The sequence below is a fragment of the Sardina pilchardus genome, chromosome 3 (genome assembly GCF_963854185.1).
Source record: "Sardina pilchardus chromosome 3, fSarPil1.1, whole genome shotgun sequence".
In the NCBI taxonomy this organism is placed as follows: Eukaryota; Metazoa; Chordata; class Actinopteri; order Clupeiformes; family Clupeidae; genus Sardina; species Sardina pilchardus.
This window is the reverse complement of record NC_084996.1, coordinates 13781958-13809410: the sequence shown is the minus strand read 5'-3', so window position 1 is coordinate 13809410 and position 27453 is coordinate 13781958. Positions and strand designations below refer to the sequence as shown.

At 40.7% G+C, this 27453-nt stretch overlaps 4 protein-coding genes across 4 annotated transcripts; 1 reads left to right on the top strand and 3 right to left on the bottom strand.

Annotated features, from left to right (window-relative positions):
- The first annotated feature begins 1970 nt into the window (after positions 1-1970).
- On the top strand, positions 1971-8224 carry LOC134075895 (heme-binding protein 1-like). Its single transcript, XM_062530924.1, has 4 exons — positions 1971-2087; positions 5737-5875; positions 7731-7911; positions 8047-8224. The coding sequence occupies exons 1-4, from the start codon at positions 2010-2012 to the stop codon at positions 8222-8224; spliced, it is 576 nt and encodes a 191-aa protein (XP_062386908.1). The 5' UTR covers positions 1971-2009.
- A 2220-nt stretch (positions 8225-10444) lies between these two features.
- wbp2nl (WBP2 N-terminal like) lies at positions 10445-16719 on the bottom strand. Its single transcript, XM_062531985.1, has 8 exons — positions 16573-16719; positions 14632-14740; positions 14254-14392; positions 13494-13586; positions 13139-13327; positions 12766-12858; positions 11911-11987; positions 10445-11799 (listed from the first exon to the last, which is right to left on the bottom strand). The coding sequence occupies exons 1-8, from the start codon at positions 16629-16631 to the stop codon at positions 11743-11745; spliced, it is 816 nt and encodes a 271-aa protein (XP_062387969.1). The 5' UTR covers positions 16632-16719; the 3' UTR covers positions 10445-11742.
- Positions 16720-17281: 562 nt separating this feature from the next.
- rrp7a (ribosomal RNA processing 7 homolog A) lies at positions 17282-20565 on the bottom strand. Its single transcript, XM_062531124.1, has 7 exons — positions 20482-20565; positions 20119-20261; positions 19788-19913; positions 19560-19683; positions 19351-19448; positions 18425-18632; positions 17282-18254 (listed from the first exon to the last, which is right to left on the bottom strand). The coding sequence occupies exons 1-7, from the start codon at positions 20540-20542 to the stop codon at positions 18169-18171; spliced, it is 846 nt and encodes a 281-aa protein (XP_062387108.1). The 5' UTR covers positions 20543-20565; the 3' UTR covers positions 17282-18168.
- A 656-nt stretch (positions 20566-21221) lies between these two features.
- Positions 21222-27285, bottom strand: poldip3 (polymerase (DNA-directed), delta interacting protein 3). The gene is made up of 10 exons (XM_062531983.1): positions 27158-27285; positions 26278-26417; positions 25759-26174; positions 25489-25548; positions 25263-25340; positions 23875-24075; positions 23020-23097; positions 22745-22874; positions 22207-22273; positions 21222-22058 (listed from the first exon to the last, which is right to left on the bottom strand). The coding sequence occupies exons 1-10, from the start codon at positions 27223-27225 to the stop codon at positions 21842-21844; spliced, it is 1455 nt and encodes a 484-aa protein (XP_062387967.1). The 5' UTR covers positions 27226-27285; the 3' UTR covers positions 21222-21841.
- Between the last annotated feature and the right edge of the window lie 168 nt (positions 27286-27453).

The window sequence follows — 27453 nt, the reverse complement described above, 5'->3', positions numbered from 1 at the left end:
CTCCTTACATCTGACTTGCATTCTGTTCTAATGTTTCTAATGGAGTAGAGTTATTTCGTTCAGGTAGAGAGCACAAGGTTTCCATGTTAACCTTTTTTGCAGTCATTTTGTGGGAGTAACTGGCTTCCGGAGACCCACTGCAGCACATACAGTGTGTACTGACCTTTCTGGGAATTAAACGCGCTTCACTTCATTAAAGTGTGAGAGGAGAGAGATCAGAGATTTAATGGATGAGATGATACTGTTATTTTTACTCGTTATATTTTATATAACCAGGTAATCAAAGACAAAGAGCTTGGAATTATTTGGTAATATTTGACTGAAAGACATTTTTTTGTGCGATGGCAGGACACTTTTTTGTGCCTGTGCGCTGTATGGGGTCTAGGAAGTTATAACAGACTATTATATTATGAGAATGTTTTTAGTATGGTAAGCCACTAATAAACTGCAATGTCTCATTGAGTTGTAAGTCAAACACAACACTTCATACAGTAGATGAGAGAAAGGTCTTATTCAGAAGTGGCACATTGGCTATTTGGGATAGAATTATTCGCTTAGTCTATATGATTTTGTTCTGATGATTCAGAGCATGAAACAAGACGATATTGAAATGGGAAATGGCTGTGTATTTTTTGATATCCTCTTGGCTATCTTTTTTTATCCTCTTGTGTCCTCGTAGCACCAGAAAAAGAGTGCAAGAGGGAGACCTTGCTCTGGGTCATCCGCCAGTGTGCTAATTTACCATCAGAAAGGATTTTTGTTGTTTAGTGAGATTAAATTGATTTGTTTAGCTGTGCTGCTGGAGGGGCTGCCTGGGATCCCTCCTCCCCCCGCCTTGCCCTCCCTTCCTCCCTCAGTGGATGCGACATCTCTCTCCTTCTGGGAGCAGTCAGTGTCAGTCTGTCGTCCTCTGCTCATCTTCACGGCCAGTCCCCTCTGCATGAACACCCACCCCCGCCCCCACCCCCTGCCCAGACCCCGCCAGAAACCCTCTCCGCTGATGTCAGACTGAGTTCATGTTTCAGGACCAAGTTGTCCATACTAGTGCCTTGTGGATTATATTTTGTGCTGGCCTCATCTCTCTCTCACCTTCTCTGAGCAATGAGCTATGTAGGGCTTGGATGACTCTGTACGTGTTAGACAGCAACCCCCTTCTTCTGGCCACACTGTAGTGACTAATATTGCCTTCAGTGAGAGTTTAAATAGATTGACCCTACAGCTACGCAACGTGCTGTGACACACAAGGGAAGGAAAACGCTTGCACATGCGCGTCTGTGATTCTCAACTGTACACACACGCACATGCACTTCATGAATGGTGATGCACTATGACATTTTGAAGGATAGTGTCAAATGGTCAACAATAACAACAAGTCCAGCACCAGTGGTAACTAAGGTGATGCTGAGCTGATGAACAATATAAGGTTGCGTTGTCTTCTGTTCTGCTCACCTTTGTAGATGATAGCAATCAAAAGCAGAACACCGTTGCGCACATCAGTCAAACACGTGTAGACACTGGAGAATATTTAGCTGATGTGTCTATACAAATGTATCTGATATAAAGTATTATAATGTAGTCTATGTAAAGACGTTATAATATGCAGTGCCTAGCCTATAATACTGACGGGTGGCCATTTTTCAACTAAAGAATGGATGATGCCACCTTTGAGCGGAATGGATGATGCCACTTTTGACGCTCTTTCTCAGTGAGGGAGGAGAGAGAGTGAGTATAGTGGACTCATCGACAATACCGAGTGCGCATGGAGAGACCTACAGAGACGGTGGGAAGACTAAGTTAGTGCTGACTGATAATTTAGTCTTATAATGACAGGAGTAAATTGGAAGAGAGAAGCATAACTCTAATAGCCTGATTTATGTTAAACAAGATTAATTAATACCGTCATTTTATAATTACGCAGTTTGCACAGGGAGATCTGTTGGGGGGACGCAGTAAAAAATTGAAAATTGAAATTGACTGACTTGAAAGGAGTTGAACGAAGAAGGACGAAGATGTTTGGAATGCTAAAGAATTCGCTTTTTGGGGCCACTGAGGAAACTGAGTACAAATTATTAAGCACTGAAACAAAGGTAAGTTTTTATTCCCTTCAGCAGTCAGTGAGATTATATTACTATTAGGGTTTATTCTCGGAGAAATCGTGACTAGAGTGTTTTTTTTTTTTTTATTTGCTCGCGCGTCAGGAGGTCCGATCCCAATATGTCCAGAATCAGCTAAATTTGTAGCCTATGAGTTAATTTCCAGTAACAGTCCCTTCATTTCATTTGTGTACCTCTGTCAATTGCGAGATGCCTTTTGCAACAGTTCTATATGCGTAATGGCAATAACTCTCTGAATACAATTGAGCCATATTTCCTGAGTTAACCATTGGGTGGCACGGATTCATTAGCCTAATGTTGATTACTTCTAAACCAGTTTCCTTTATGTAACCTTTGCCACTTAGCCTAGCCAACTCAACATGTAGTCATATGGCCTTTGCTTAGGTGATAGTCTATACCTGTGAATGTGGAAAGTGGCTCAACATGGTTGTTAAAAACACAGATATACTACACCATCTCGCGTTAGTTGGTGGACCATGGTGTCTGGATTAGCATCCCCAGTACACTTCTACTTAGTTTACACCTTTAACTACATAGGTATGAGGTCTTCACTATGACATCAGCAGTGCTGTTATCCTACACTACTGACTTTGACCCACAAAATGTATGACATCAGCAGCCAAGGTCAAGTTATCTTGAGTGAGGGGGGGGGGGGGGTGTATTTGCAGTTACAGTATTACGGATAGGTGGTTGCCTGTGCATTGCAATCGTGTGTGTACAATAGCACTGTGGGGGAAAGCTTGGAGGAGGAAACGGCTTTTTGAAGTCACTGATGTGTGCTGTTAAATGAGGCAGGCCCATATTGCCATTTTACATAGGCCTATATAGGCTACTGTAGATGGTCAAGGACTCCTGATGCATGCATGCATGCATGAACACATGTATGTAGAAAGAACGGTCATGTTAACGCTTGCAGCAGCTTGCTCTGTAACCACCTTTATACTGGTTAACCAGATTTCTTGTTTTCCTCTAACTAAACAGTTCCACCTGAAACGGGCAGTTATGTTGAGAGTTGATCACACAAGTTATTCAGAATTAAGTTTTCATTTAAGGCTAAGTAAATAGTCACACTTAACAGGCATTACAGCAAACAGAAACACACGGAAATCTGAAATCATGGCAATACTGCTTGTTGAAACTGGAGAGAAAGACATATGGTCTTGACAGTTGACCACAGGAGATCTGAAATCACAAACGGACACCTGATCTCTTCTTCCTTTTTTGACCCTGAAACCCAATATCCTTAATTAAACATGGCACAGAATACTGATTGAATGTCTAGCCAGTGCATTTTGCTTCAGGTCCCGTCCCATGTATTTTGGTGTTTGGCTAAATACGTTCTTTGGCTAAAATGTGTCCTTTAACACAACCAGGATCAAAGAGTTACACGCTGTACACAAGGCCCCTCTCAGTGTGTGTGTGTGTGTGTGTGTGTGTGTGTGTGTGTGTGTGTGTGTGTGTGTGTGTGTGTGTGTGTGTGTGACAGCCTTTTTGCTCTCAGTTGCCAAAGGGCTCTCTTGGCTTCAGCAGTGGTGAACCAAAATGTCTAAATATTCATAACATTCGCCTCATGATTCACCACTATCTTCCACGGTATCTCTGATGGTCTTAGACTTAATGCATCTAGAGAGAATACATCTAGTTCACACATTGAATATAGTGATGCTAGAATTTTGAATACATTTTGCAGAAGCTCACGAAGCAAATGGGTTGGAGAAAGGTTCCGATCCTAAGCTAGGGCTCGATTCAAAACCTCCCTAAATCCACTGACAAAAAACACTGGAGAAAGAAATAGTTTGCCACGGAGGACACTTCCATGGGAGGACGGACAGATACCTAGGAAAAGAGCGACTCAGAAGTGAATTATTAATTGACTCACTAATATTAGCATAGCCACATTAATTACAGCTCATGTCTAACCAGCTGAAGTACGGCATAATTATCTGGAGGAGTTTCTGGACATCAGTTGAGCACACACTATAATTGTGACTCTGAAGTGTACTCTGAGCAAAGGCTATGTAATTAGAACTGTCGTAAAGTGTCACAAGTGAGTATGTAATATTATGATGCCTATAGGGGGGGAAATACATTCTAACATACTGTTGATGGTTATGGTGAATTTCATGCAAGGAGTGTGCACGGCATAATTAGAATTAATCTCAGTGGAGAACTAGACATGGGGTGGTTTTCGCCTTTGACTGTTCCCTTTGCTGTCAAACATACTCTGGATCAAAAGGGGTTTATAAAATACATGTGCAAAGCAAAATATGAATAGTGCTTTGGATACAGGAAATTGTTTATGTATGAAGATGAGTCTTGTAATTGTTTTGATATGAACTGAAAAAGAAATTAGTGAAGGTAGATGTTAAGCACACTGTATTGGTACAATGGAGTAGATGTGTGTTTGATATCGGGCTTCTGTTTTTAAGTCAATCACTTCTAAGTCTTTATTTGACAAATATGAGACCAGGAAAAAACCCAACATGTCATAACAGCAAGGAAACAATCTTGATACATACATAACCCATCTTTTTGACTCCAGACCATTCAACCTGCATCTCGCTAGTCATGTACAAAATTCCACAGATAGCCTCTTCTTCCACTTGAACTTGCTAATCATCTCTAAACCAATATGTTTAATACATGAACAGATCAGCTACAGCTGCATGTGTGTGCCCATTATGCATACAAGGACTGAGTAACAAACCTTGCCGAAGGCTTTGTTCTTGTACCTGATGACTTTTCTTTTTTTTTTTTATGTTGGTGGATAAATGTTTTAAGGCTTTTGTACCTTTAACAAATTGCCCTCAACTCTTCAGCAGGGGAGTTTTGAACGTTCTAAAACATTATGTTTCACAACAATTTAAGATTCTAAAATACCACATTGAATTTGATGAACCCAGATATTATTTGGAACGATCATTTTACCACACTTTTGTCACACCATTGTGATGGCAACAGAGTGGAACATTTTAGTTGAGGGCTGTGCATAATATTAAGCTGAATCTATCTGAAAATCCCCAAAATGTGTTGACAGATTTTCCATATTTTATGCACTGGTTGATTATGTGTTTTGTTTAACGCCTCTGTTGGCTTACTGATGCTACTCAGATTGAAGTCACACTGAGTCACCACGATCAGCATTAAGTGTTAAGGAGGGTGTGCACATTTTCCCTGCATTGTCAATATGTGTGTGTGTGTGTGTGTGTGTGTGTGTGTGTGTGTGTGTGTGTGTGTGTGTGTGTGTGTGTGTGTGTGTAATCTTACATAACAGAAGGCATCACAAGTGTCTCATTATTTTCTTTAGGCTGATTAAACTCTGCAGTGTGACGAGTTAGCCAGGACAACAGTAATCAAATCAGTGTAACCTTCTCTATATGCCAGGCCATATTTGGGTGAGCACTTTTCATTTCCACCACGGATGTTTTGCTCAGTAACAGCAGTCTGAGTGTTCAGCCAGCTGGATTACAATTTTTTTTTTCACCACTGTTACAAACCAGGGCAGTGCTTTCTGTTTTGGTCCACGGCTGAGGGTGTCTTTTTTTCAGTGTGATGCACAGCCTGTTCTTGTCTGTGTGCGTCAGAAGTGAATCATGTCCTCACCCCTTGGCCTCCTTCTCAGGACGGGGTCAGCTATGAGGTGCGACGGTATGACAATGGAAAGTTCGCCACCATAAGCTCCGAGGGACGGACGTTCGATCAAATGTCGGGCGAACTTGTGAGGAAGCTCCTCATGTACGTCGGGGGGAGCAATGAGCAAGGTGAGCTGACCATCACAGGAATAGAATAGAAGAATAGAACATACACTTTTTTGATCCGGTGAGGGAAATTCGTTTCTCTGCATTTAACCCAATTTAACCGAATTAGTGAACACACACAGCACACACACAGTGAGGTGAATCACACACTAACCCAGAGCAGTGAGCTGCCTGCCCAACCAGTGGCGCTCGGGGAGCAGTGAGGGGTTAGGTGCCTTGCTCAAGGGCACTTCAGCCGTGGTGGACTGGTCGGGGTTCGAACCGGCACCTTCGGTTACAAGTCCGAAGCCTTAACCAGTACACCACGGCTGCCCCCCTAGGACAGGACCCATCAACCAAATGCTTGCTTGCGTATGGCCTGCATGGTGCATATTTCTGCATTTAACTCTTTTAGTTGTAATAGATTATATGGAGGAATTCCAAAAGTCTGTGTGATGAATTCTTTAATGATGGATTCTTTAGAACCCTGTGGTGATCAGCTATATGACTCAGTGGGAAAATTGTAGCTGCCACTGATACTTTGATCACTGGGTCTTTGGATATGCTTACTTGGTATCATCTTTTACAGAACAACTTCAGGGCTCTCTAGGATGACTTTTTTTAGCAGCCTCAATTATTTTAAATTAAGTGTAGCACAGGAAGCATACAGTTTTGCACATTTGCAGACCACGTAAAGCCTCCAACAGCACAGTTCCTCAATCTTAAAGGGATATTCCGCCATTTTTGGAAATACGCTCATTTTCCACCTGCCCTCGAGCAAAACAATCGATATTTACCTTGTTCCCGTTCATCCAGCCATTCTGTGAGTCTGGCGATACAACTTTTAGCTTCAGCCTAGCATAGATCACTGAATCGGATTAGACCATTAGCTTCTCGCCTGCTAGCTTCATGTTTAAAAGTGACTAAGATTTCTGATAATTTTCCCATTTAAAACGTGTCTCCTCTCAAGTTAGAAAGTGCAATAAGACCAACTGAAAATGAAACCTGGCGTTTTTCTAGGCTGATTTGACATGGAACTACACTCTCATCTGGCGTAATAATCAAGGCAACTTGCAAACGTACCATAGGCGCAGTGATATCGTACGCAGCATCTGAAAATAGTCCCCATAGACATCAAGCAGTAGTAGTGCCAGTAGCTGCAAGTTGCCTTGATTATTACGCCAGATGAGAATGTAGTTCCATGTCAAATCAGCCTAGAAAAACAGCAGGTTTCATTTTCAGTTGGTCTTATTGCACTTTCTAACTTGAGAGGACACACGTTTTAAATGGGAAAATTACCAGAAATATTAGTCACTTTTAAACATGAAGCTAGCAGGAGAGAGGCTAATGGTCTAATCCGATTCAATGATCTATGCTAGGCTGAAGCTAAAAGTTGTATCGCCAGACTCACAGAATGGCTGGATGAACGGGAACAAGGTAAATATCGATTGTTTTGCTCGAGGGAAGGTGGAAAATGAGCGTATTTCCACAAATGGCGGAATATCCCTTTAAGAATCCTTTTTAGAACATAATCCTTGATTCCTAATACAGTATCACAAAATTCAGTGACTGTTTTCTTGTTGAATGGTCAAGGTGTATCAGAGGCAGACATCCCGGTTCCAGAAAGTAAAGGTCCTAGATATTCTGTCTACCACTTAACACAGGTGATATACCTGGCTGCTAATTAGGATGAGCTGGTTTACTAAATGGATCAAATACTTGGCAGGGCTTACTTTCTGGACCCGGGATGTCCACCTCTATTTAGCTTGAACTTGTAGAGATTTTCAGTTCTGAAGAACTGCAATGAAAATGTCCACATGCTTTGTTTGTGAAGGGCTTTCTCCCCTTAAAAGTCCACTGTGTTGATATTGACTTGTAGGAGAAGCCATGGGAAACACAATGCCAATCATCTTAACCGTGTTCCCCCGGGATGACGGTGCCATGCTGCGACGTCTGGTTGTTGCTGTTCGGATTCCCTCGCGCTATCAAGTCTGTCCACCAACACCAACCGACAGCACAATCAAAATTGAGGATCGGTCAGGCATGACCGTCTACTCACTGTAGGTCACTTCTAAAGGGCATTTGTAAAATCAAATTGGCAAAAAAATGTTGGAACTATAAGCCCAGTAAGCACTTTTCTTGACATACCAGTTGGATACATTGGAAATGTCACTGTTTTTGTCTCAATCACACAGGCAATTTGGGGGCTTCGCAGGAGAGGCAGAGTTTCGCTCCGAATACTCCCGTCTGACGCGCACCATCGGCGAGACCGCCCCTTATCAGCGCAAGCAGTACTTCTGCGTGAGCTACGACCCGCCACTGAAGCCCTACGGGCGACGAAATGAAGTCTGGCTCATCCAGGACGAGCCCTGAGCTACGGATGGCTCGTGCAGCATGGAGCAGGGAGCGAGGAGGAACGTGTAATACTTACTGAGAAGGGCCATGGGTTATATGGGAAATGGGTGGGATTGTTTGATTTAACTTCAAGAAGCACAAAGAGTGCTACATTCATTGGGTGGGTGGGAGGGATAGTCACAGACCTACCAGTAGTGCTGTAACAATAATTTGATGTTGGAGTTAGTATGATCCAGTGGGCTACATATTTATCTTTCAACTAGTGCAATAACAAATGGGTGGGTCACTAGAGGTGGCGTTTAGAGTAGCATAGTGAAATAATAGACCTGATTACCATCATCTGCCTAAACCGCATTGCATTATAGATTTTAAGAGGAGGCTCACATCTGCCATTGAAATGGAATCCTGTTCTATACACCGTTCTCTCTTTTGCCATTCTTCTATCCTAAAGCTTTCATCTTGCAGATGGACAGTTGGAAGTCCCAGTGTCGTTTTGACTGTTTGAAATTTGTTGCCTTAGTAAGTTGTGTGTGTATTGTATTTAAATGTGGCATTGCAGCACACTAAAAATACCTGCCTTTAAATACTGAAGCATGGATCTTTACAAGACATTGAAAGGCTCAATATGTCACATCCACAACGTCATGAATTGGTAACAAGAGAAATGTATGTGCACAACACATGTGTGTAAGGTCATATCAATCATCTTTAAACACACTTGACAAGCAAATTCAGGCTTATACTATTTGACTTGTTTCTAACTGCTCTGTCAAAGTATGTCACAATCCCAGAGACAAATGGTGTTTGATATTGGAAGATCTTCAAGTGAACAGGAACATTTTTGCACAAGGGCCTCCTCTTACATATGGATTTTATTTTCTTCAAATATTAATTTGATAGATATTTTATTCACTGATTTTTTCCTTTCCCCCTAAGGCTAGTTTGTGTGGTCACATCAATCATATATTTGGAATGAGCAGGGGTTCATTTCATTCGTTCTGGGAAGTGGAGTTGTATTGGTTAGTTCTGACATATTTAGGTTTAGAAGACATGTCTGGATCATGTCTCAATGATTAAACAACATTGTAGAAGACAGCAGTGCTGTGTAGTGGCTGTGTTGATGTGCTTGTGTTTTTTTGACTGGTAAATGTTATTAATCATTTACTATAACGTGACAGTGGTTCTAGAAACCATTTTCAAGTACCTCTGTACGTGGTGTGATTTTCTGTGAAAATATAGATTGGACTTATCGGTAAGCAACGGGTTGAATACCATATGGTAATAAATATGTTATTCAGTGTAATAAGTATGGTTTTGTTGGTTCCCATACAGCGATGATCATTATGGCCTCATTAAAAGAAACACAACTACTTCCCATTGTGTGATGTATGCTATTTACAAGGAAATCTAAGTCTAAGAGGTTTACAATCATAGACTGCCCTTACACAAACAGCTCCAGCTTTTTGCCAATTCACCGTATACCAGAAAGTAAGTTTAACAAACTCTCTGTCTAACCCGGATATATGGGTGGATTCACCCCGAGATGGAAAACTCTGTAATTCCAGTTCCATTAGTCATCAGGAGATGGTGGAAGGCACACCCGGGATATCAAAATCCGTTCTGGGCGTAGGCTATGCTTATTACTCCGCTTTCCATTGGACAGATCTCAACCAGATGACAACCCATCATCACAATGTTCAGCAGGAGGGGAGAGATACAAGTGCAACACCGAGCTTGTTGGGGGGGGGGGTTCACAGAATCAGTTACTGTGGAACTGACCTAGAGTTTCTTACTGGTATAGAAAGCCCACAGATTCCCACATCTCAGGGTCACTCTTTGTGTAGCCCTGCTTTCTGGAATAACTATAATCTATGGATGAATCAAAGTGTAATTCCGACGAAAATTGACGCCAGGCATGAAAACACATCAAATAAGCCATGGAGACAGTATTTTTCGTTGATCAAACCACTGCAGAGCTTGCATCGGTAGGCTATACCCCCTATAGCCCAAAATCGTGAGTCTGCAAGTAACACTATTTTTGAAACCTACATTTCAAAAAAATATATATTTAAAAATATATATATTTTAATTGAAATACAAAGCCCTTGACATGAAACACTAATGTCAAACTAAGTTAGTTGCTACTTTGAATTTCCCTACATTTGTTTTGATATCTACCAGCAGCATAGTGTTTATTCAATAACTATATTGGCAAAATAAACACAGGCATATAACAAATATTTTCAATATACATTTATTAGTTGTTTGATTATAGAAATATTGATCAGTTTTAGAATTTAAAAATTAACATAAAAGAATTTACAAACACAAGCCAAGTCAAAAGAGCTTTTGTTAAATACACTTCATCTTTTCTAACACTTCACCAAATCCTGTAAAAGCCATGACATGACAAAAAGATAAACAAAACTAGAGGAGACAAAGACTTTTTAAAACAGAGCAGGCTACGGATCCAGTTCAATTATGCATAAATACCTGCAGTTCACTTGGGAGGTGGCTGTGAAACATGACACAACCACACTGGGTAAAAGGTGTGTGTTGTGTCCAAATGCTTGCGTATATGTGTGCGCGTGTGTGCGTGTGTAACTCAACTCTGTGGTAATTACAGAAAGAGTGAGGTTGGAGTTTCTAACAAGATTAGAAGTCATGACTGTGGTTTGAAAAAGGAACAAAGGGGAGGGACCAAACCTGATATGATAAGGTCACCAAGACTTCTGGGAGTGTCCAGTAACGCAACCACTCTACTGTCAATCACAGCCATCTCAATCCTATGGTATAATGTGGATCACAAAACTATCTTCCTAGGCAAAAAAAAAAAAAAAAAAAGGGAATCACAAAAGGCTGCTGTGCATTGGAAGGCTCGCTACCAAACAGAATAAGACTATGCTGCAAAGCCAATAGCAGGATTTATCCTTCTCAGCCACTTCAGCCATGTAAAAAATATACTATTACTGGTAAGAGTAATGTTATCAAATCGCAATATATTTTTTTTACGTTTTTAAGTCACATGGTTCATCACAGAATTGTGCAAATTGATCATTATGAAAAATAAATTATCCCTATGACATCATTGGCTCTTGTCCATGTTGAAAATGTAAAATACCTTTGCGTATACATTCCCATGTCTGCTATTCCCAGTTTCCACACAAGAAGTTGCAAAAGCTCTCCCTTGGGCAGAGTTCAGTGCCCCAACACTCAAGCAAGAGAACAGTCCACACATATATTGAATACATGAGTAAGTTATCTAATGAAGGTAAAAAATCTGAGTAAAACAGTTTCAAAGGAGCTGAGATAATCAAGAGGGATTAGAACAGAAAGGTGAGAGTACCTAATCCATTCAATATACTTGCTATGACCACCCTTGATCTGAATAGGATCAATTCACTCAACATTTCGTATGGGTGCACTCTAGCCAGCATGGTCAGTCACAAATGAATACCTACATTGGCTCAGTATTTAATCAAAAAGAATGGTCTGTGCTGCAGTGGGAATGGATGCACTGTACTGGTGGTCACTTGTCAGTTGTTCTTCTTCTCAGGGTAGCTGGGGTATGGTGCATATGGAGGAGGCTGCTCCTAAAAAGTGCAAAGTCCCTTTGATTAAAAACCCCATTTTACTCACCAATTAATTAGCCACAACATGTGACAAATGTTGGTATGAAGGGTTTGGGATGAAAGTATACTTACCATGGGCATGTAGACATTGTGGGGATTGTTTGGGTTGTAGTACGCACTGCCAGCGGCCTCGGCTGCCTTTGCATTACCTTAGAAATGGGAGAGGGGCCAGTTCACAAATTATCGTCAGAAACTGTCATCCATATCTGCGGTATCCGTCATGCATAAACAGTGCGATCCATGCACATAAACTGCTCAAGGACCTCTTAATGAGTAAACATTTTCATCAGGATACAGATGGACAAAGACAGAATAAAGAGGTTTTAATAATTGCTGTGAAGATTATGTTAAATTAGAACTAGATACAATTGCCGATTAAAACCACAGCAAATTAAATACATTTTACAAACACAAATACTAAATATTTTTTTCTCTCTGTATAGCTAACAGGAATATAAAATTCCATTCATCTTTTTATGTTTGAGGGGAAATATTTTCTTGTGACTCAATACTAGTCTAAGGGATGAGGTTGATTTCTGGAGATAGTCTGCTTGCATGTGTGTGTGTGTGTGTGTGGATGTCCTTTTTAATTTGACAAGTAGCTCTTTTGACACTGGCCCTCCTTCCTCACTGCCTGCCCTGTGTCATGGCATTCACTCAGATGCTGACTGATGGAATCAGACAGATGCGCTGAGGCAGATACAGGCACAGACAGAAAGAGAGAGAGAGAGAGAGAAACAGAGAAAAGAAAAAGAGAAAGAGAAAGAGAAAGAGATGGAGGGAGGGAGAGACAAGAGAACACAGTACTATGGGGAGACAGGAAAAAGATGGAACATACCAGAGTGAGAGAAAGGGAAGATAAAAAAAATGGAAGAGAGATAGAGAGATGGAGTGATGAAGGAGAGACAGAGAGACAGAGAGACAGACCTGCAGGGGGTGCAGGGGGTGCAGCCCAGTTCTGGGGTGGTCCAGGATAAGGTGGAGGAGGGGCCATGTAAGCAGGGGCAGATGGGTACATTCCTGCAGAACGACAGTTACGCACGCTTCAGTGAACAAGTCTGGGACATCAGGGCTCATCATGAATAAACAAAAACTAATCATCACAAACCATTTATACATGCGTCTAGGATGTCACAAGGCTTGACATAATTCCCAGGAATTTGTGTGACATTGCTAATTCATGACTTGACTATTAACACGAATCTATCTCCACACATGAGTGAATTTCGTAACCTTTTTTTAACATTCAAAACACTCAAATTAACACTACTTGCAAAATGTTCCTACTAAGACACCGTACCAGCTGCGGGATATGGATAGCCCATGTTGCCAGGGGGTGGAGCGGGACCAGGGTGGAAACCATTTTGTTGAGGAGGAGGTGCGTAAGGATAGCCCATGGGCATAGGTGGAGGTCCATAGCCATTCATAGCACCAGGTGAAGGATAGCCGAATGAGGCACCTCCATTTTGGGCTGGAGGGGCACGAGACGCTGAAATGGAGAAAATGTCGGTGTTATTAATTAGCAAATTAACCAGTCGACTACATGGCACATGGCTTGAGCATAGACACAGGGCATTAATCCACATAATATAAGCACGTTCAGACATGTATGTATTACTCAACTCTGAAGCGAGTCAAGAGCAATCAATCCTCACCATTTGTGGCCAGTTTGAAGAGGTGCTGGCCCAGCTCAATGGCACCACCACTTGGGAAGGACATCTTGAAACCTGCCTGTCCCTCCCAGCCACCTAATCAGGGAAAACATTTTCACAATACTGATTTATCTATTATGGTCTAATAATGGTGACACCCTTCTTTTGCAATGAGGATATTCACACATAAAAACATGTCCTAAGAAAACATGGGTCATTACTCTTCAATTACTTTTGCCTTGATCAAATGTGGTTCAAATTTAGTCCTATCCAACTACCGTAATTTCCCAAATATTAGCCACAGCTTGGACATGGCTTGATTTAGCAAAATTTCTTCAGTTATGAGGTCAATACACGGGGCAGTTAATATGGTATTAATGTAGTTTTGCTTCTTTTAACTTCCATAAAACAGTGTACACAATACAGCCAATACACAGGAAATGACTGGATCATTCTGGTAACGATGACGAAAGCTTGTACTCAGAGAGCAAATTCTGCTCACTCCCTTACACTCTACTGCCAATTATTACAGTTTCAAAGTAGTCTAGTTGCATCACCCAATCAAGAGAAGTAAACTTTCACAACACAAGGAGCAGGAAGGTGAGTTCCTACAGTGGCTAAACAGTTCACACTGACAACAGTTGCCAAGAAACACTATAATTACATAGAGCATCTATAATTGCACCATATAAAAACAAGACTTTATCCTATGATGCACCTGATCCAGCCCACAATTACAGCATATTACAGTATATTTCAGTACCTCCTGGCTCTGCATGAAGTGTGCCCTTGATGTAATTTGCCGCAAAAACTGGCTGTTCAATACTGCAGCCCTTTATCAGGTAGTAGGGGAACATAATGGAGCCGAGGTTGTCCCTTGGGTTGCTGGAGACAAACACCATCTACGTGAAGGACACAGAGAGACAATACAATTTTACCACCTCAAAAGAAATGATCAGTTCAGATGTAATATTTTAGCATGTATGCCCTCTTTACATTAAATATGACAGTATCTAGAAGATTAGAGTTAGATCTTGCTAAACTAACATGGAAAAAATGTAAAAATGTAAAAAAAAAGACTGGTGGAAAAGTAGCCATCACAAAACCAAGGAAAAACACATCAACAAAAGAATCTACTTGCCCTGTATGGTGTGAGGTACACAGAACCCTTCTTGGTTCCCTTGAATACATCTGTCTTGCACGTAACATCACTGAAGGACAACTCCACATTTTTGCACTCTCTCAAGACACTGGGAAGCAAACCCAACACATATATGAATGAACACATAAATTAGGATCGTGCAATTAATCAACATTGAATTCCAATTCCAAACTATGATTTCTTACATGTCTTATTACATTTTCTAACATAATCAAAATGCAATGATTTCTCCTCTGGTCTTAGTATATAAAGCAGCACACTCTTTGGCTTTAACATTGGTAACTGTTGTATGGATTATATGTTTTGTTTTTAATATTATTATTTATGTTTCAGTTCAATGCTATTTAAACGTTTATAAAAATTGGCTACTGTATGTCGAAAATCCTTGAATAATTGTGTTAAATAATCGGAATCTCAATATTAACCAAAATATTTGTGATATTTTCTGAAATGCACAGGGGACAAGGCACTCTGATCTCCACACAGACACATGTTTTAAAGAATCTTTGGAGTAACTGATACACAAACACTGTGTTAATGAGAGAAGTTGTGGCTGGCTGATTACCCATTGTCCACCACAATAAAATAAGTTTAAGTTATCTGAGTGCTCCGGTCATCTCTGGGTTTGGTGTATTTGAAGAAGCCCATCCAGCTTCTCTGATCCTATGGTCCTGGACTGTGAGCACCGAAAAGGCTTGAGAGAGGGGACACCCTTCTTACTGTAATATGGTCAAGCAGTTCTTACTTAAATAGGCCTAAATCAATATCTATTGTTTTGTTATAATTTGTCCATTGTTAGAATTTGACATTTATTCTGCTATTGTCCTTAAATTTAGCCATACCGTGCTATAGTTGTTGTTGTTATTTTATAATTAACGGAGTGACTTATTTGATTGCTATTCTCATTTCATTGTTTTATTTCTCATTAGGGTAGTGCTTAATTGATTGTTTTATTGATAATTGCTATTCCCCCTTTTTGTAATTGTTCACTGTTATTTAATTTGTATTGTTATTTATTTGTATGTCGCTTTGGACAAAGGCGTCTGCTAAATAACCATAACCATAACCATAACCATCTAAAATCAAAGCCATAGCAAGGCTGCCATGTATCTGGGCTTACTAAGCCTAAATGAAACCAAAAGCCATGGTAAAAGTGGCATGTAGCTGTGTTTAGCGCAAACCCATACGGTGAAACGAGTTTAAATTAAAGACAGAGCAGACGTGTGTGTGTGTGTGAGTGTGTGTGTGTGTGTGTGTGTGTGTATTACAAATTGTCTAAACCCATGATCAAAAGAGAACACAACAAAGTTCTCTTCCTGTATTCGTTTCAGCATGCTTCCAACCAATCACACTACTTGTTGTTGAAGCGTCCCAAGTGGAGACGTCACGACACTAGCCAAAGAACCAATGAAACGAAGTAATGATTGCATATGGCGTAAACAAAGCTAGCTGATATTAGCTGATTTCTAAAGGACTTAAAATATTAGGTATTTTGGAGTGTTTAGAACTAAATAAATATGTACCAATAACAACATCTTGTACTTTAAGATCATGTTGACCAAGGTCTACTTCGATTAACTTTAGCACTACACTCTCGTTTCTGAAACAAAGTTCCGCAAAAGGAGTCATCCAGCCAAATGCAAACAGGAGGCTACGTTTCACTTTTGAGTTTCAAAGTCAAGTCTGGTTTTCAATTCATACCACATTGTGTCCGTCATTGCGTGCGACAATCCCACATGTACATGTTACTCATTATTAAAACCTGAAACATATTTACCAAAAGGTAAAGACCCTCTTATCCTAACGTTAGCTAGCTACCTGAACTCAACACGAAACCAGACTCAGAACTGTTAGGCGATTTGAACAACCTGTCATAAATTGTACACGCTAGATTGTCGAAATATGCAATGTTTTGTTTACCTTTCTCCGTTATTAATCATAACTCCCCCGTTTTGCGCATGATTTCGATTCAGTGCCATGTTTGGGTGGAATCCTTGATTAGCTTGCTAATGTCTCGTTGGTATGTTCACTGGCCGTCAAATGATCTGAACGCCCTACATTCTACTAATCCAGTTACGTCACTGGAGCAGCTGTGTAATCATTTCCATCTCGTGACTCGCCTAGACAGCAGAGTTGGAAAAAACTAGAAACAAGTGTATGGAGCAGTCATCTAAAAAAATAAACAATAACAAGCATAAAACAAACTATGTACAAAAAATATGTACATCTATACAGAAAATACTTCCCCAGCTATCAGCAGCGACTAAATAGGCTTCGTAATTTTTCACCTCAAACATTGGTGCCAATTCTGATTCTTGTATCAGTTTTTAATGGGAGAGAGTGAGCGATCGAGATATGCATTTTAGCTCAATGATCACCCATCATCACACCCTATCATGTCATGTGAGTTTTCTCAGACATCCACACCCACACTTAAATTCTACATCAGAGCTAACATGAGCTTTCCTATAAAATACAGACCTTTATAATATATTAGTATTCACATAATGTTATACATTATATAATATAATGTAATACACTGTATAGCAGAATGTTATAATAAACAAAACAAGTTCATGTGATGGGGTTATAAGTTAATCAGAGGGAAGCAGAACAATGAAAATGGCTATGCATAAGTTTTTTTTTTTTTTTCAAATTTAAGCATACATCATCTTAACAACAAACCTTGAATTATTCGATTCAGGCTTTGTTGCATGTTGCAAAAGGCACCCATTGTGAAGAGTGACCCTATATTTTTTTTCAAATGTAGAGAAAATGTATTGAAAATGACCAAAATATCTATACTCGAGTAAAGTATATACTCGGAAGTACAGATATTCAAGTAAATTTACCTAGTTACTGTTAACACCTGAATGTGACCCAAACTAACACCAGTAGCCATTACGTTTTTGTCGATGGGGAGACTGGTAAGATTGTGATCCCCTGCTATGAACCTCTTTCGGAAACTTCCTTCATATCTCCCAGAGATTCAAACTGTCAATATTGTTCTTCTGTTGTGTACCGTTCTGTTCTGTGTACAATCTATACCATTTTTGGCTTTGACAAAGGACTGCAGTAGATGAAGACCAAAGCTACAGAGCCAGGCGAGATAGTAAGCATCTGTGAACAAGCACCTACGATTCAACAACAGCAACTCACAGAGCATAATCAAATAAAGAAGTCACAGATAGCTTCATGCTGTCAGCTGTATTGAAAGTAATAACCCATGTTAATAATGTACAATTGTATACACAGATGAGCAGATTCCAGAACATACTAGCATTCTCACAGATTTTTCATATCAATGTATGATAAAGATATGCTATACAAGCAGGACTGTGCAAGTAGTATCCAAGACAACTGGTGTCATTGTCTGAACAAATCTTGAATAAACAGAGCAAAAAAAAAAAAAAAAGGGGGGAAAAGTATAAAAGCGTTTGCCATACAACTTTAAAAAATATACCAAATATATAATGAAATCTTGAAAATCAAATCAATTAAGATAGAATGCAAGAGTCAGTATGGCCTGAATTTTCTCTGGGCTCTCAGCAAAGCAATCTTTTGCTTGTCCTCTTCAAACTTCTTTCGAAGCTCAGCAATATCTGCAATGAAAGAATTTCATTTGTATATGTGTAGCATGTCTTTCATTTGTGTGATCGACTGACATTTTTTGAGACAGTGAGAGTATTTCTTTAACAACTCGTTCATGTGTTCTTATACAACCATTCCAAGTCAACTCCAGTGTACCACAGGAAGACCCCCTTTTACTTACGGTCTCTCTGGGACTGTCTGTGCTGCCAACTGTAGAAGTTTATCAGCTCCTTCCGTTTCGTCTTCTTGCCCTCCTTTTCTAGCGCCCTCTTGTCAGCTACCTCACTGTGAGGTCGGGCCTTGGTGCCCTTCGCACCTTTGGTTACTTTCACCCATCCCTCCTCATCCTCCTCCTGCTGTTGTGCCTCCTCCTTCTTCCTCTCCGCTTCCTGAGGTAAGACAATATGGTGAGGACAAAAATAAAACACACCCAGCCAAAGAAATAGGCTCATGTCTAATTTTCTGCATTGGTTTCGTGCTGTTTGTACTGCTCTAGGGTGTAGAGCTCCGAGGGTGTTTTCACATATAGTCCCTTTAAAAAAGAATCAAACTCAGTCCGCTGACCAAAGGGGACCAGAAAGTGGACCAAAACAAAAGGGGTTCATTTTGTATTCACATTGTGAGTTCATTTTGAACAGTTCATTACTGTTACTATGTCTAACTTCAACTTATGTCCAAAATGACAAGTGAATAGCAGCCCGTCAACTGCACAGTATATGTTTGCCAAATGCAAGATCGATAAAGAGATAATATATTAGCAGATCATGAAAATAAGCCACGTAATCTAAAGTTTGCTGATTTATACATTGTTAGTTTCCAAAAGCTTGGTTGAAAAAATAGGCAAACATTAACATTAGAACACACTTGTTCGGCTGTAGCCTATTTACTTTACAAATGTCTGTATGCCTATCAATACACAGATAAAGCAAACCGTGCCGAGACTACCTCCCAAGGTGGCCAGTTTTGTGCTGCCTTGCTGTTGTCTTTGCCTACATCCACTTAGCAGTTCTATACTTTGCTTGGACTAACACTGCATGCGGTGCGGTCAAGCACTAGCGACAAAATCATTTAGATTTCTTTCTGTAAATTTCATAAAAATGTGACTACCTCCTCTTTCCTTCGGTCATAGTCATTCATAAAGGAATCAACTGCCTGTTGAAGTGTGTCTGGCTGCACAAATGACTGGCTGTATTGATGTATCCATTCTGTGGAACATAAAAAGGAATGAAGGGTGTAAAGAAAATAAAGTAAAGAAAGAACAACCAAGTAAAGAAATCCAACCAAGCTTAACCATATAAACCAGAAATGTCACTCACTCTGTAGACCTGTTTTTACTGGATGATTCTCAGAGGAGACGATTAAAGGCACATTTTGAGGGTGGGCTTTGGCAGCTGTTACACCTGATGGTTTTGAGTAAACTATGTACCCCACTGAAAATCCCTGTGGAACAAATATGTACAGGTTTTTTATAAGGGGGACCAATAACGTCAAAAGACAAAACCCTTAATCAATACATTATAACAGATATCCAACATGCATTATACCTGTTTTTGTGCCGGGGTGAAATATTTTGAAAGTTTTTGCTCTGTGGGTTCAGGGTTGCCTGGTTTATCTTTCAACTCTACAGACTGAACTGGCCCAAACTGGGAGAAAAGCCGACTTATGACATCCTAGAGAGAGAGAGAGAGAGAGAGAGAGAGAGAGAGAGACTTTATTCATCCTGAGTGGAACTTGGGCATCCTATAGCTTTCACATATGGACCAAGATAACACATTTGGAATAAGATAAAAACACAACAGTGATAATAAATTAATTAATTAAAACTACAACTATGAGTTATTGTGAAAAACAGAGAGATATCCCAACGAGGTTTACCTCTGTGCAGTAAGGTGGAATGTTGAGCACAAACAGTGTCCTGTCCAAGGGTCTGCTCGCCGTTTTTTCTAACCGGACCTTGTGTTCTTTCCCGAACAGCTGGTGTGCTGCTGGACTATTCTTGCTAAATTTTAAATCTAGCACTAGGGGACAAAACAATAACATTTAAGTCATGTGCTCGGACGCCTCGGAGAAATAAATGGTCCATTCTTAACGGCCAGACTTCTCACAGTGTTAGCCTATTATTCATGGTATATTAACCACGATTTCTGTAATCTCTGTAGAAACCGACACACAACACAATTTCTTACAACATGGTGATTCGTATAAACATAACAACATTAAATAAAGCTTGATATTCACCAGTAAATCCTCCTGGAATAACACACGGTTGGTTAACATGCTCTTTCTTGGGCACCGCCATCTTTAACACGGAAGCAGGATATGACGTCTGTTTTGTTACTCTAATCCAGGAGCGTCTGGTCCACTCTGCCAGAGTCAGTTTTTTTTAACTAAAATTACTGTCAAGGGTTTTCCTAGGTCATTTTCCAGGACCACAGGGCCGAATCACGTTATCGATCTTCATGTAGCACATATCCTTTTGTTTAATTTTGTATCTATCTGTTTGAATCTGAGGCTACAGTAGCTCATGGTAGGCGAATGATTTCCAAGAGTTTTGCCTCGTTTCATTTATGACCTGGGAAAACCTAGGGGAAACCTGCATTTAGTGGCACTACTAAAACATAATTCCATAGCCATACAGTCTATTTACGTTCATGCCATTTGGTAGTCACATTTCTGTTGATAATAACAATCCATCAAAGACGACACATTTCTTTTGTTTATATAAAGGAACATATTTACTGAATGTAATGTAGTACAGAATTGTGTCCTTCTCATCCTTGTCACCAAACAAAAAAAGGAGGGTGGGTCGATGTGTAGAAACAGTAGTCATTTACAGTTTGAAAGACAAGGGTTTTAGAAGGACTGTTTCTATTTGTCTAACAATCAAAGGACAACATTGCTTAACTGCCAAAAGAAGCATTCAACTTACTATACATAAGGAGTCGAATAGTGGTGAACAAAACATGGTAAGAATGTGAGCTTGTGCACAAATCATTTAATTTCAGTAAGGCTTAAGTCTTCCTTCCTCTACATGTTCTTAATGCCACCACTTTTGATACTGGTCAGAATATCTCTTTAAAGGAATATATAAAAAGGGGGACAGTCCAAACAAAACAAAAACCAACAAGCATCTCATCTTTCACAGAGGTTGCGTTCAATGTGAACTATCTGAACATAGGCATGTTAAAAATGAACCTTTTAGACAGACATCGTTTTTGAAACACAATTTGCTTCATTTTTTAAATCTGTAATTCAAAATGAAAGTTAACAAAATAGCTTAAAACAAATTATGTCAGGTCTTTCTCCAGTTGGTCCACTGAATACAGAAGCTAGGTAACAATCAACACTACGGCCGTGGACATCACTGCTGGAGTTAAACGCGGTCTTACTGGATGACTGAATAGACATGGAGGATCCAAATGATTTTTTTTCTAAAATAACACTTAGAAACATATTTTTTTTTTTATGTATGCGAGTTGTTGTGTTACTGTAGTACAAATAAATATGTACGGCTTGATGTACAACCTGTATGCATGTGTGTTGTCTTTTGTGTTTGAATGCGTCAAATATGAAAATGGGTGTCTGTTTGTGATCGTTGTTAAATCTTGATGCGGAAGGCCGTAGCCTGGGAACTCGGGGGCTCTGTAGTCGTAGGTGTCTGGCCGGAGGACTTGAACAGAGCCTTGAGGATGGTCTGGGGGTCCACCTCTGGCGTGGGTTGGGAGGAAGCAGGGCGACCACCTGGACGGCTGAGGGAGGCAGGAAGCCCATCTTTCCTCCCACCACTTCCTGCACCTGGGGTATCACTTAACCTCCTGCGTGAAAATGATGGGATTGAAATTAAAGAATCATGTTGTTTTCAGTTTCTAGTCGAGTTGTTTCACACATTGAGTTAGTATAGGTTTTTAATTTACAGTCAAATTAGTCTGTATAAACAGCCTTTAACAGACAGTGAAGACTTACAGAAGAATGGGTTGATCAGAGGTGATGACATTTCCCTGCATGTGTAGATTACACTTCATTGGCTGGCCTGTAAAGGAATAGAAACCAATTTATATATGTTATTTCCCCTCAAATATCTAATCTTCCAAGTAATACAGACCCTTTTCTGCTATTTGTTACATTTTTATACTTTCATATTATTTCTTTTCCGACTATTTCACCGTTTTGTCAGCCATCAAAACAAAACTATGCAGTTGTGTAACCCTTAAACCATCCACAATCATCTGCTTTTCCCGCCATTCCTGAAAACAATGAACACCAAAAGTGCATGGACTCCGTGTTTGTGGCACAACCTGTTCTACAGGGATGTTAATGTGGCAGCCACTGAGACATGGATGTGACAACTCAAACAAACTTCTGTGATCCATTCACACAACCTCCAATTATTCAAAGGCAACGTATTGCTATGGTGCACCTCATTTATCCCATAGATTATATATCTATGATTTATCCCACCTACAACACATTTGAGCATTATGACTCTGGGAAAAGGTTTTACCGTCCAGGCAGCGATTGTTGTACTTCCGGTAAGCACTTATAGCGTCCTCTTTCTTGACAAATACAACCTCGGCCACTCCTTGCTTCACTAACCGTGCTCGTTTCAAAGCACCGCAAACACAGAACAGCTCCTGTAAAGCATAAACGGAACACACGGAGAGAAGGATAGAGAGAGAGAGAGAGAGAGGGAGGGCAATTAAAAGGGGCGTTGTGTATTTTGTTCAAAGGTGGTTCTGAGAGAAATAAGGGAGGGAGGAGGTAGAAGAGTATACCTACCACAATATCTTCCTCAGTGACCCGGGGATGAAGGTTGTTCACTGTGATCTTGGTGCCTTCCAAAGGACTGAAGGCAGGCTGGCATGGAGAAAATGGAATAAAGGGAAAAGTTTACCAAAAAAAAATCCTTCATGAAGTTACCTCGGAAAAACACGTTTGGTGGTAGATTTTGATAATTTTGTGATATTTCCTAGCCTGGCTAGCGCCTAACACTTCTCAAGGAGACGTGGTTTGGCAACCAAACATTAATTTTCTCGTATTTGATGGCTGTCTATCAAATGCATCTGTGCATAGCTCATCCTCGTCTTACTTTCCTCCCATTCTGTGATATGAGGCAAAAATTGGGACGGTAGTTTTCAGGCTGCCTTGGCAGCATGGGAAGACCCAGGCTAGACATCAACATAAACTGTATCAAATTTACTATAGGCTGTACTTTAAAAGATTTAAAAAAAAGCTCATTATGACAGCAAAATATTATGACAGTAACATTTGCATTCACTGATAACACTCAACTCAACACCAATTAGCCCTTTTCACGGTGATGTCAGACGAAGCGTTGCTGGGTATCCTCCGGCATGTCCAGCTGTCAAATACTACAGAAGAAGAAGAAGAAGTATTCATGGGTTTCATCAGGTCCCTTTCCACAGGTGTATACAATCAAGCACCATGCAGTCTGCATTGATAATAAAGGTGCCTGATTGTATACACCTGTGGAAAGGGACCTGATGAAACCCATGAATACTTCTTCTTCTTCTTCTGTAGTATTTGGCGGCTGGACATGCCGGAGGATACCCAGCAACGCTTCGTCTGACATCACGTGAAAAGGGCTAATTCCACCCCCACACATAGACCTACCTGAGGAGGCGCAGACCGGGTGCTGGTGTCTGCTGCTTGTTGCCCGTGCCCAGTGACTGCTGAGGCCGCAGCAGCAGCAGCGGCGCGTACAGGGGCAGCAGGCGGTGTGGGTGTGGGTGGGGGTGGAGCGGTGTAAGCATCGTTCTTCACCACTTTGGTTATAGGGGCCGACATGGAGAAAGATGATCCCATGGCACCAGGCTGGAGGGAGACAGACACACACACACACACACACAATGATTTTATTTAAAGAAAGTAGAAACCCTTCAGCCCTCTCCATCTTCTGCCCTTCACTCCTGCTATTCAGATACAATAACACTGCACTGACATTTACAATAAAAGATTTGCTCAATCCAGTCCATGTCACAAACTCAAAGGGTGAGGTGTCAGTCATAGTTGTTGAATATTGGTGGTCTTATTGTTACTGTCTTTTAGTCTCAGCTACAGAATTAAGGAGACTGCTTTCAAAAGCATTCTTCATAGTCAAACATGTGTGTACCCAATTAATTTTTGCAATTTGGGGAGAATCTGATGCAAAACAACAAAGGTGTACTTAATTTGCTATAATATGCAGTTTATTAATCACTGCATACAATTGTCCTGGAAATGTATACATACCATTATTCAAATTATGTACACATTTTTAATACCACCTCTTAAAAACAAACACTGTCCTTTCTGGTCACCTAGCTCCCCATCGTGCTGGCCCCCACCCCCTCCCCATCTATCCTCTTCCATAGAGACCCATGAGAACAGAACAAGCCCAAGGCATGCGTGTGCTACTGGTCGGCATGCTTTTCTGTTGTGCTGCTAGAATGAACCAAGCCATTTTCTGCCAGGGTAGATGACAATCTTGCCAGTCCTTTATGCAACCTAGTCCTGTGCCAGGACTACAATGTGCTTAAACTAAGGCCTGAGGACCCATGTGCCTTTCAAAGACCACAGCTTTATCACTGGGTGGATTTCAGAAAAGTGGTACGCTTATGACACAGGCGTTGTTTGCGTGTGACAAATGAATGTCTCCCATTGAATCAGTTTGGTCAGAAAAAGCGGTCAAGATTATACCAGAGGGCTATACTACAAGTAAGATTAGGTTTGAGGTAACTGTTTTGAGAAACAGATATCTGGTGCAAACACATCATTCTCTAATGCTGGTCATGCTGCCAATCAGAATCAGGTATCCAGGAACATTCAGGAGTAACTGATGATCTCAAACAGGACACTACACCAAGCTTCTGAAGTTACCCTGGATAAGACACTATCTTAACTATCATTCATAATATAGCTTACGGTTTAAAAGCAATGAGGGTTAGTCTCCCATCTTTACTCCAAAGTGAGAGTCAAATCCCAGGAGCTGCACAACTGGAATGCAATGAACAACTACTCACCCGAGTCTGTGCAAAGTTGTTAGCAGTGGTTATTTTCATCTGTTTGGTAGGGATAACATCATCGTCGTTCATGAGAGACTGTTGGAGAGAGAGGCAGAGAGCATGATCAGGTTTGTTCATGCACGTAACATCAGTTCATGTATTTGAAGAGTGCCTCAGATTTATAGTAAACATTTGTCAGCAGCCCAACAAGCAAGTGGTGCTCCAAGGGTTTCCCCTCACTCACCTGGGGTCCCCTTCCGGAAACATTAAACCGGATGTCACTTGCCATTGCCACTGGCCTTTGCTGAAATAAGAGAAAGAACCTCTGTGTCATGAGCATAAAACCACCAAAACAAAGCAATGTGAATACAGAAAAATAACGTAACCGTGTCAACAGTTACAGAAAGCTACTTACATATGACTTAAGATACTTTAAACTTCATAAATATTTACTAGGTGCATGAATGTATGTGAAAACAAGAGACAACCATAAGTAGCAAAGGACCCCTCCTACCTGAATAGTTTTTGTGATCTTCAAAGGTGTCTGTGAGATGGCAGTGGGCGCTGCTCCTGTGATGCTCCTCTTCAGGCTTAGCCTATCGCGAGCATCAACTACTTTCTTTAACCCACCACCGGGCTGTGGTAACAGCCCTGCTCTGACATTGAGTCCTTGGGGGGTGGGTGGGAACTGTCTGGCACTGGTATTGGTTGTACCATTGTTATTGTGCACCTGGAAAGTGGCTTGCAGGCCTATCCCCAGGGGCTTGTGGGATTGAAGGGGGTTGCCCACTGGAATTTGTCCGTGTTGTTTTCGGGAGTTGATCATCTGACGGGCATCCTGCACACCCCCAGTTGCACCACCTCGTCCTCTTATCCAGAATCTGGCATCCTTCTGGCCAAGCTTCTCTCTGGCATCTTTCACCTGGAACCCTGAAGGCAAGCATCAGGCAACATTATGCATTCTCAAAATAACAGTCATGGCATAGAACATTGGCAAAATGTTAACCATCCAAACATTCTTTAAGTCACGTACCTGATCCTGACCCAGTTTGCCCACTACTACCAAGCCTCTGCCGGACATCTCCAGCCCCAATCTTCTGTCGTGCATCAAATGTTCTTCCCACTGTTCCCATCCCTCTACCGAAGGTAGGCCTGTGAGCGGTGTTTTGAGAACTGTGCAAATGGATACAAAATCACATATGTCAATGAGAAAGATTAATAAATAGCTTTACAAAATTGTGACCCCCCCACATATAACACATTTCCTTTGATCACACATAATGAAATGCTTAACACACCACGAGACACCCCAACAGACAGCCAAATCGAGAATAATGTAGCATACGCGATAAGACCATGTCAAATAACTAATCTATCTACCAAAGTCTTGGGTAGCTGTTGACCGATACTGTAAAGCTTCTTGGTAAAAGCAGTTAGTTGCCTTAGCTAACATGAGCGCTAGCCATAACAAAGTTCCCTGCTAGACAGCCAGGTGATACACTGTATCGACTTAATGAGTCAAATCTGTGTTTAACACATATACAAATTGTGTTTTAGAAACAAGGCAATTTTACATTCCGGTACCTTTAATGTAACATAGATTAAATAAACGCATATACAAACAGTTGCTTACTGAATGAACATTAGCTAACTCTCTTGCTAGCTAGGTAGCTACGAACTAGCCACAAACGATAGTCGGTAGCCAATAAAAATGCACTTTATTCGGGGGTGAGGACTGAAAACGCAGTGTAGAGCCAATCATTGACGAGACGAGGGCGGTCCTAGTGCGGGACACTAAACATACAACGAGTTCCAATCGATATTTTACATTACATTTTATACTAAAAATATCTCTCTAGCATCTACGTATATAAGTCTGTAGCAATAACTTAAAAACATGCAGTGTGCGTTACCTCTTTATGGGTCCTTTCGCGTTTAAACCTCGTCGGCGTATCAATTCGTCAAGAGAAATATCCGCCATCGTTACCTGCAGCCTGTCTCACGTACTGCGCATGTGTGGTATTGCGTGTGACGAAATAAGGCCGTAAATCGAAAACTGAGATGGTGGTCGAAGAGAGCCAAAAAAGGGTAATTAAGATGTGTTTCGAAACTGTAAAAAAAACAAAGAGTGGTTTATGATGGTGAATGGTTATGTATGCAAGTAAACTTAAATCAACGGAAACCATTGTCCGAAAAACTGGCCATAGAT

Bases quoted from the DNA above. Each gene is read 5' to 3' on its own strand.
- LOC134075895 (XM_062530924.1), top strand. From the start codon at position 2,010: ATGTTTGGAATGCTAAAGAATTCGCTTTTTGGGGCCACTGAGGAAACT. The intron at 2,088-5,736 runs GTAAGTTTTTAT...CCTCCTTCTCAG, and splicing joins TATTAAGCACTGAAACAAAG to GACGGGGTCAGCTATGAGGT. The intron at 5,876-7,730 runs GTGAGCTGACCA...ATTGACTTGTAG, and splicing joins CGGGGGGAGCAATGAGCAAG to GAGAAGCCATGGGAAACACA.
- wbp2nl (XM_062531985.1), bottom strand. From the start codon at position 16,631: ATGGCACTGAATCGAAATCATGCGCAAAACGGGGGAGTTATGATTAAT. The intron at 14,741-16,572 runs GTAAACAAAACA...TTTGCTTCCCAG, and splicing joins ATGATTAATAACGGAGAAAG to TGTCTTGAGAGAGTGCAAAA. The intron at 12,859-13,138 runs GTACGGTGTCTT...GTCGTTCTGCAG, and splicing joins CTATCCATATCCCGCAGCTG to GAATGTACCCATCTGCCCCT.
- rrp7a (XM_062531124.1), bottom strand. From the start codon at position 20,542: ATGGCGGTGCCCAAGAAAGAGCATGTTAACCAACCGTGTGTTATTCCA. The intron at 20,262-20,481 runs GTGAATATCAAG...TTTGTCCCCTAG, and splicing joins TATTCCAGGAGGATTTACTG to TGCTAGATTTAAAATTTAGC. The intron at 19,914-20,118 runs GTAAACCTCGTT...CTCTCTCTCTAG, and splicing joins TTCCACCTTACTGCACAGAG to GATGTCATAAGTCGGCTTTT.
- poldip3 (XM_062531983.1), bottom strand. From the start codon at position 27,225: ATGGCGGATATTTCTCTTGACGAATTGATACGCCGACGAGGTTTAAAC. The intron at 22,274-22,744 runs GTAAAACCTTTT...ATTCCTTTACAG, and splicing joins CAACAATCGCTGCCTGGACG to GCCAGCCAATGAAGTGTAAT. The intron at 22,059-22,206 runs GTAAGTCTTCAC...ATTTTCACGCAG, and splicing joins TCTGATCAACCCATTCTTCT to GAGGTTAAGTGATACCCCAG.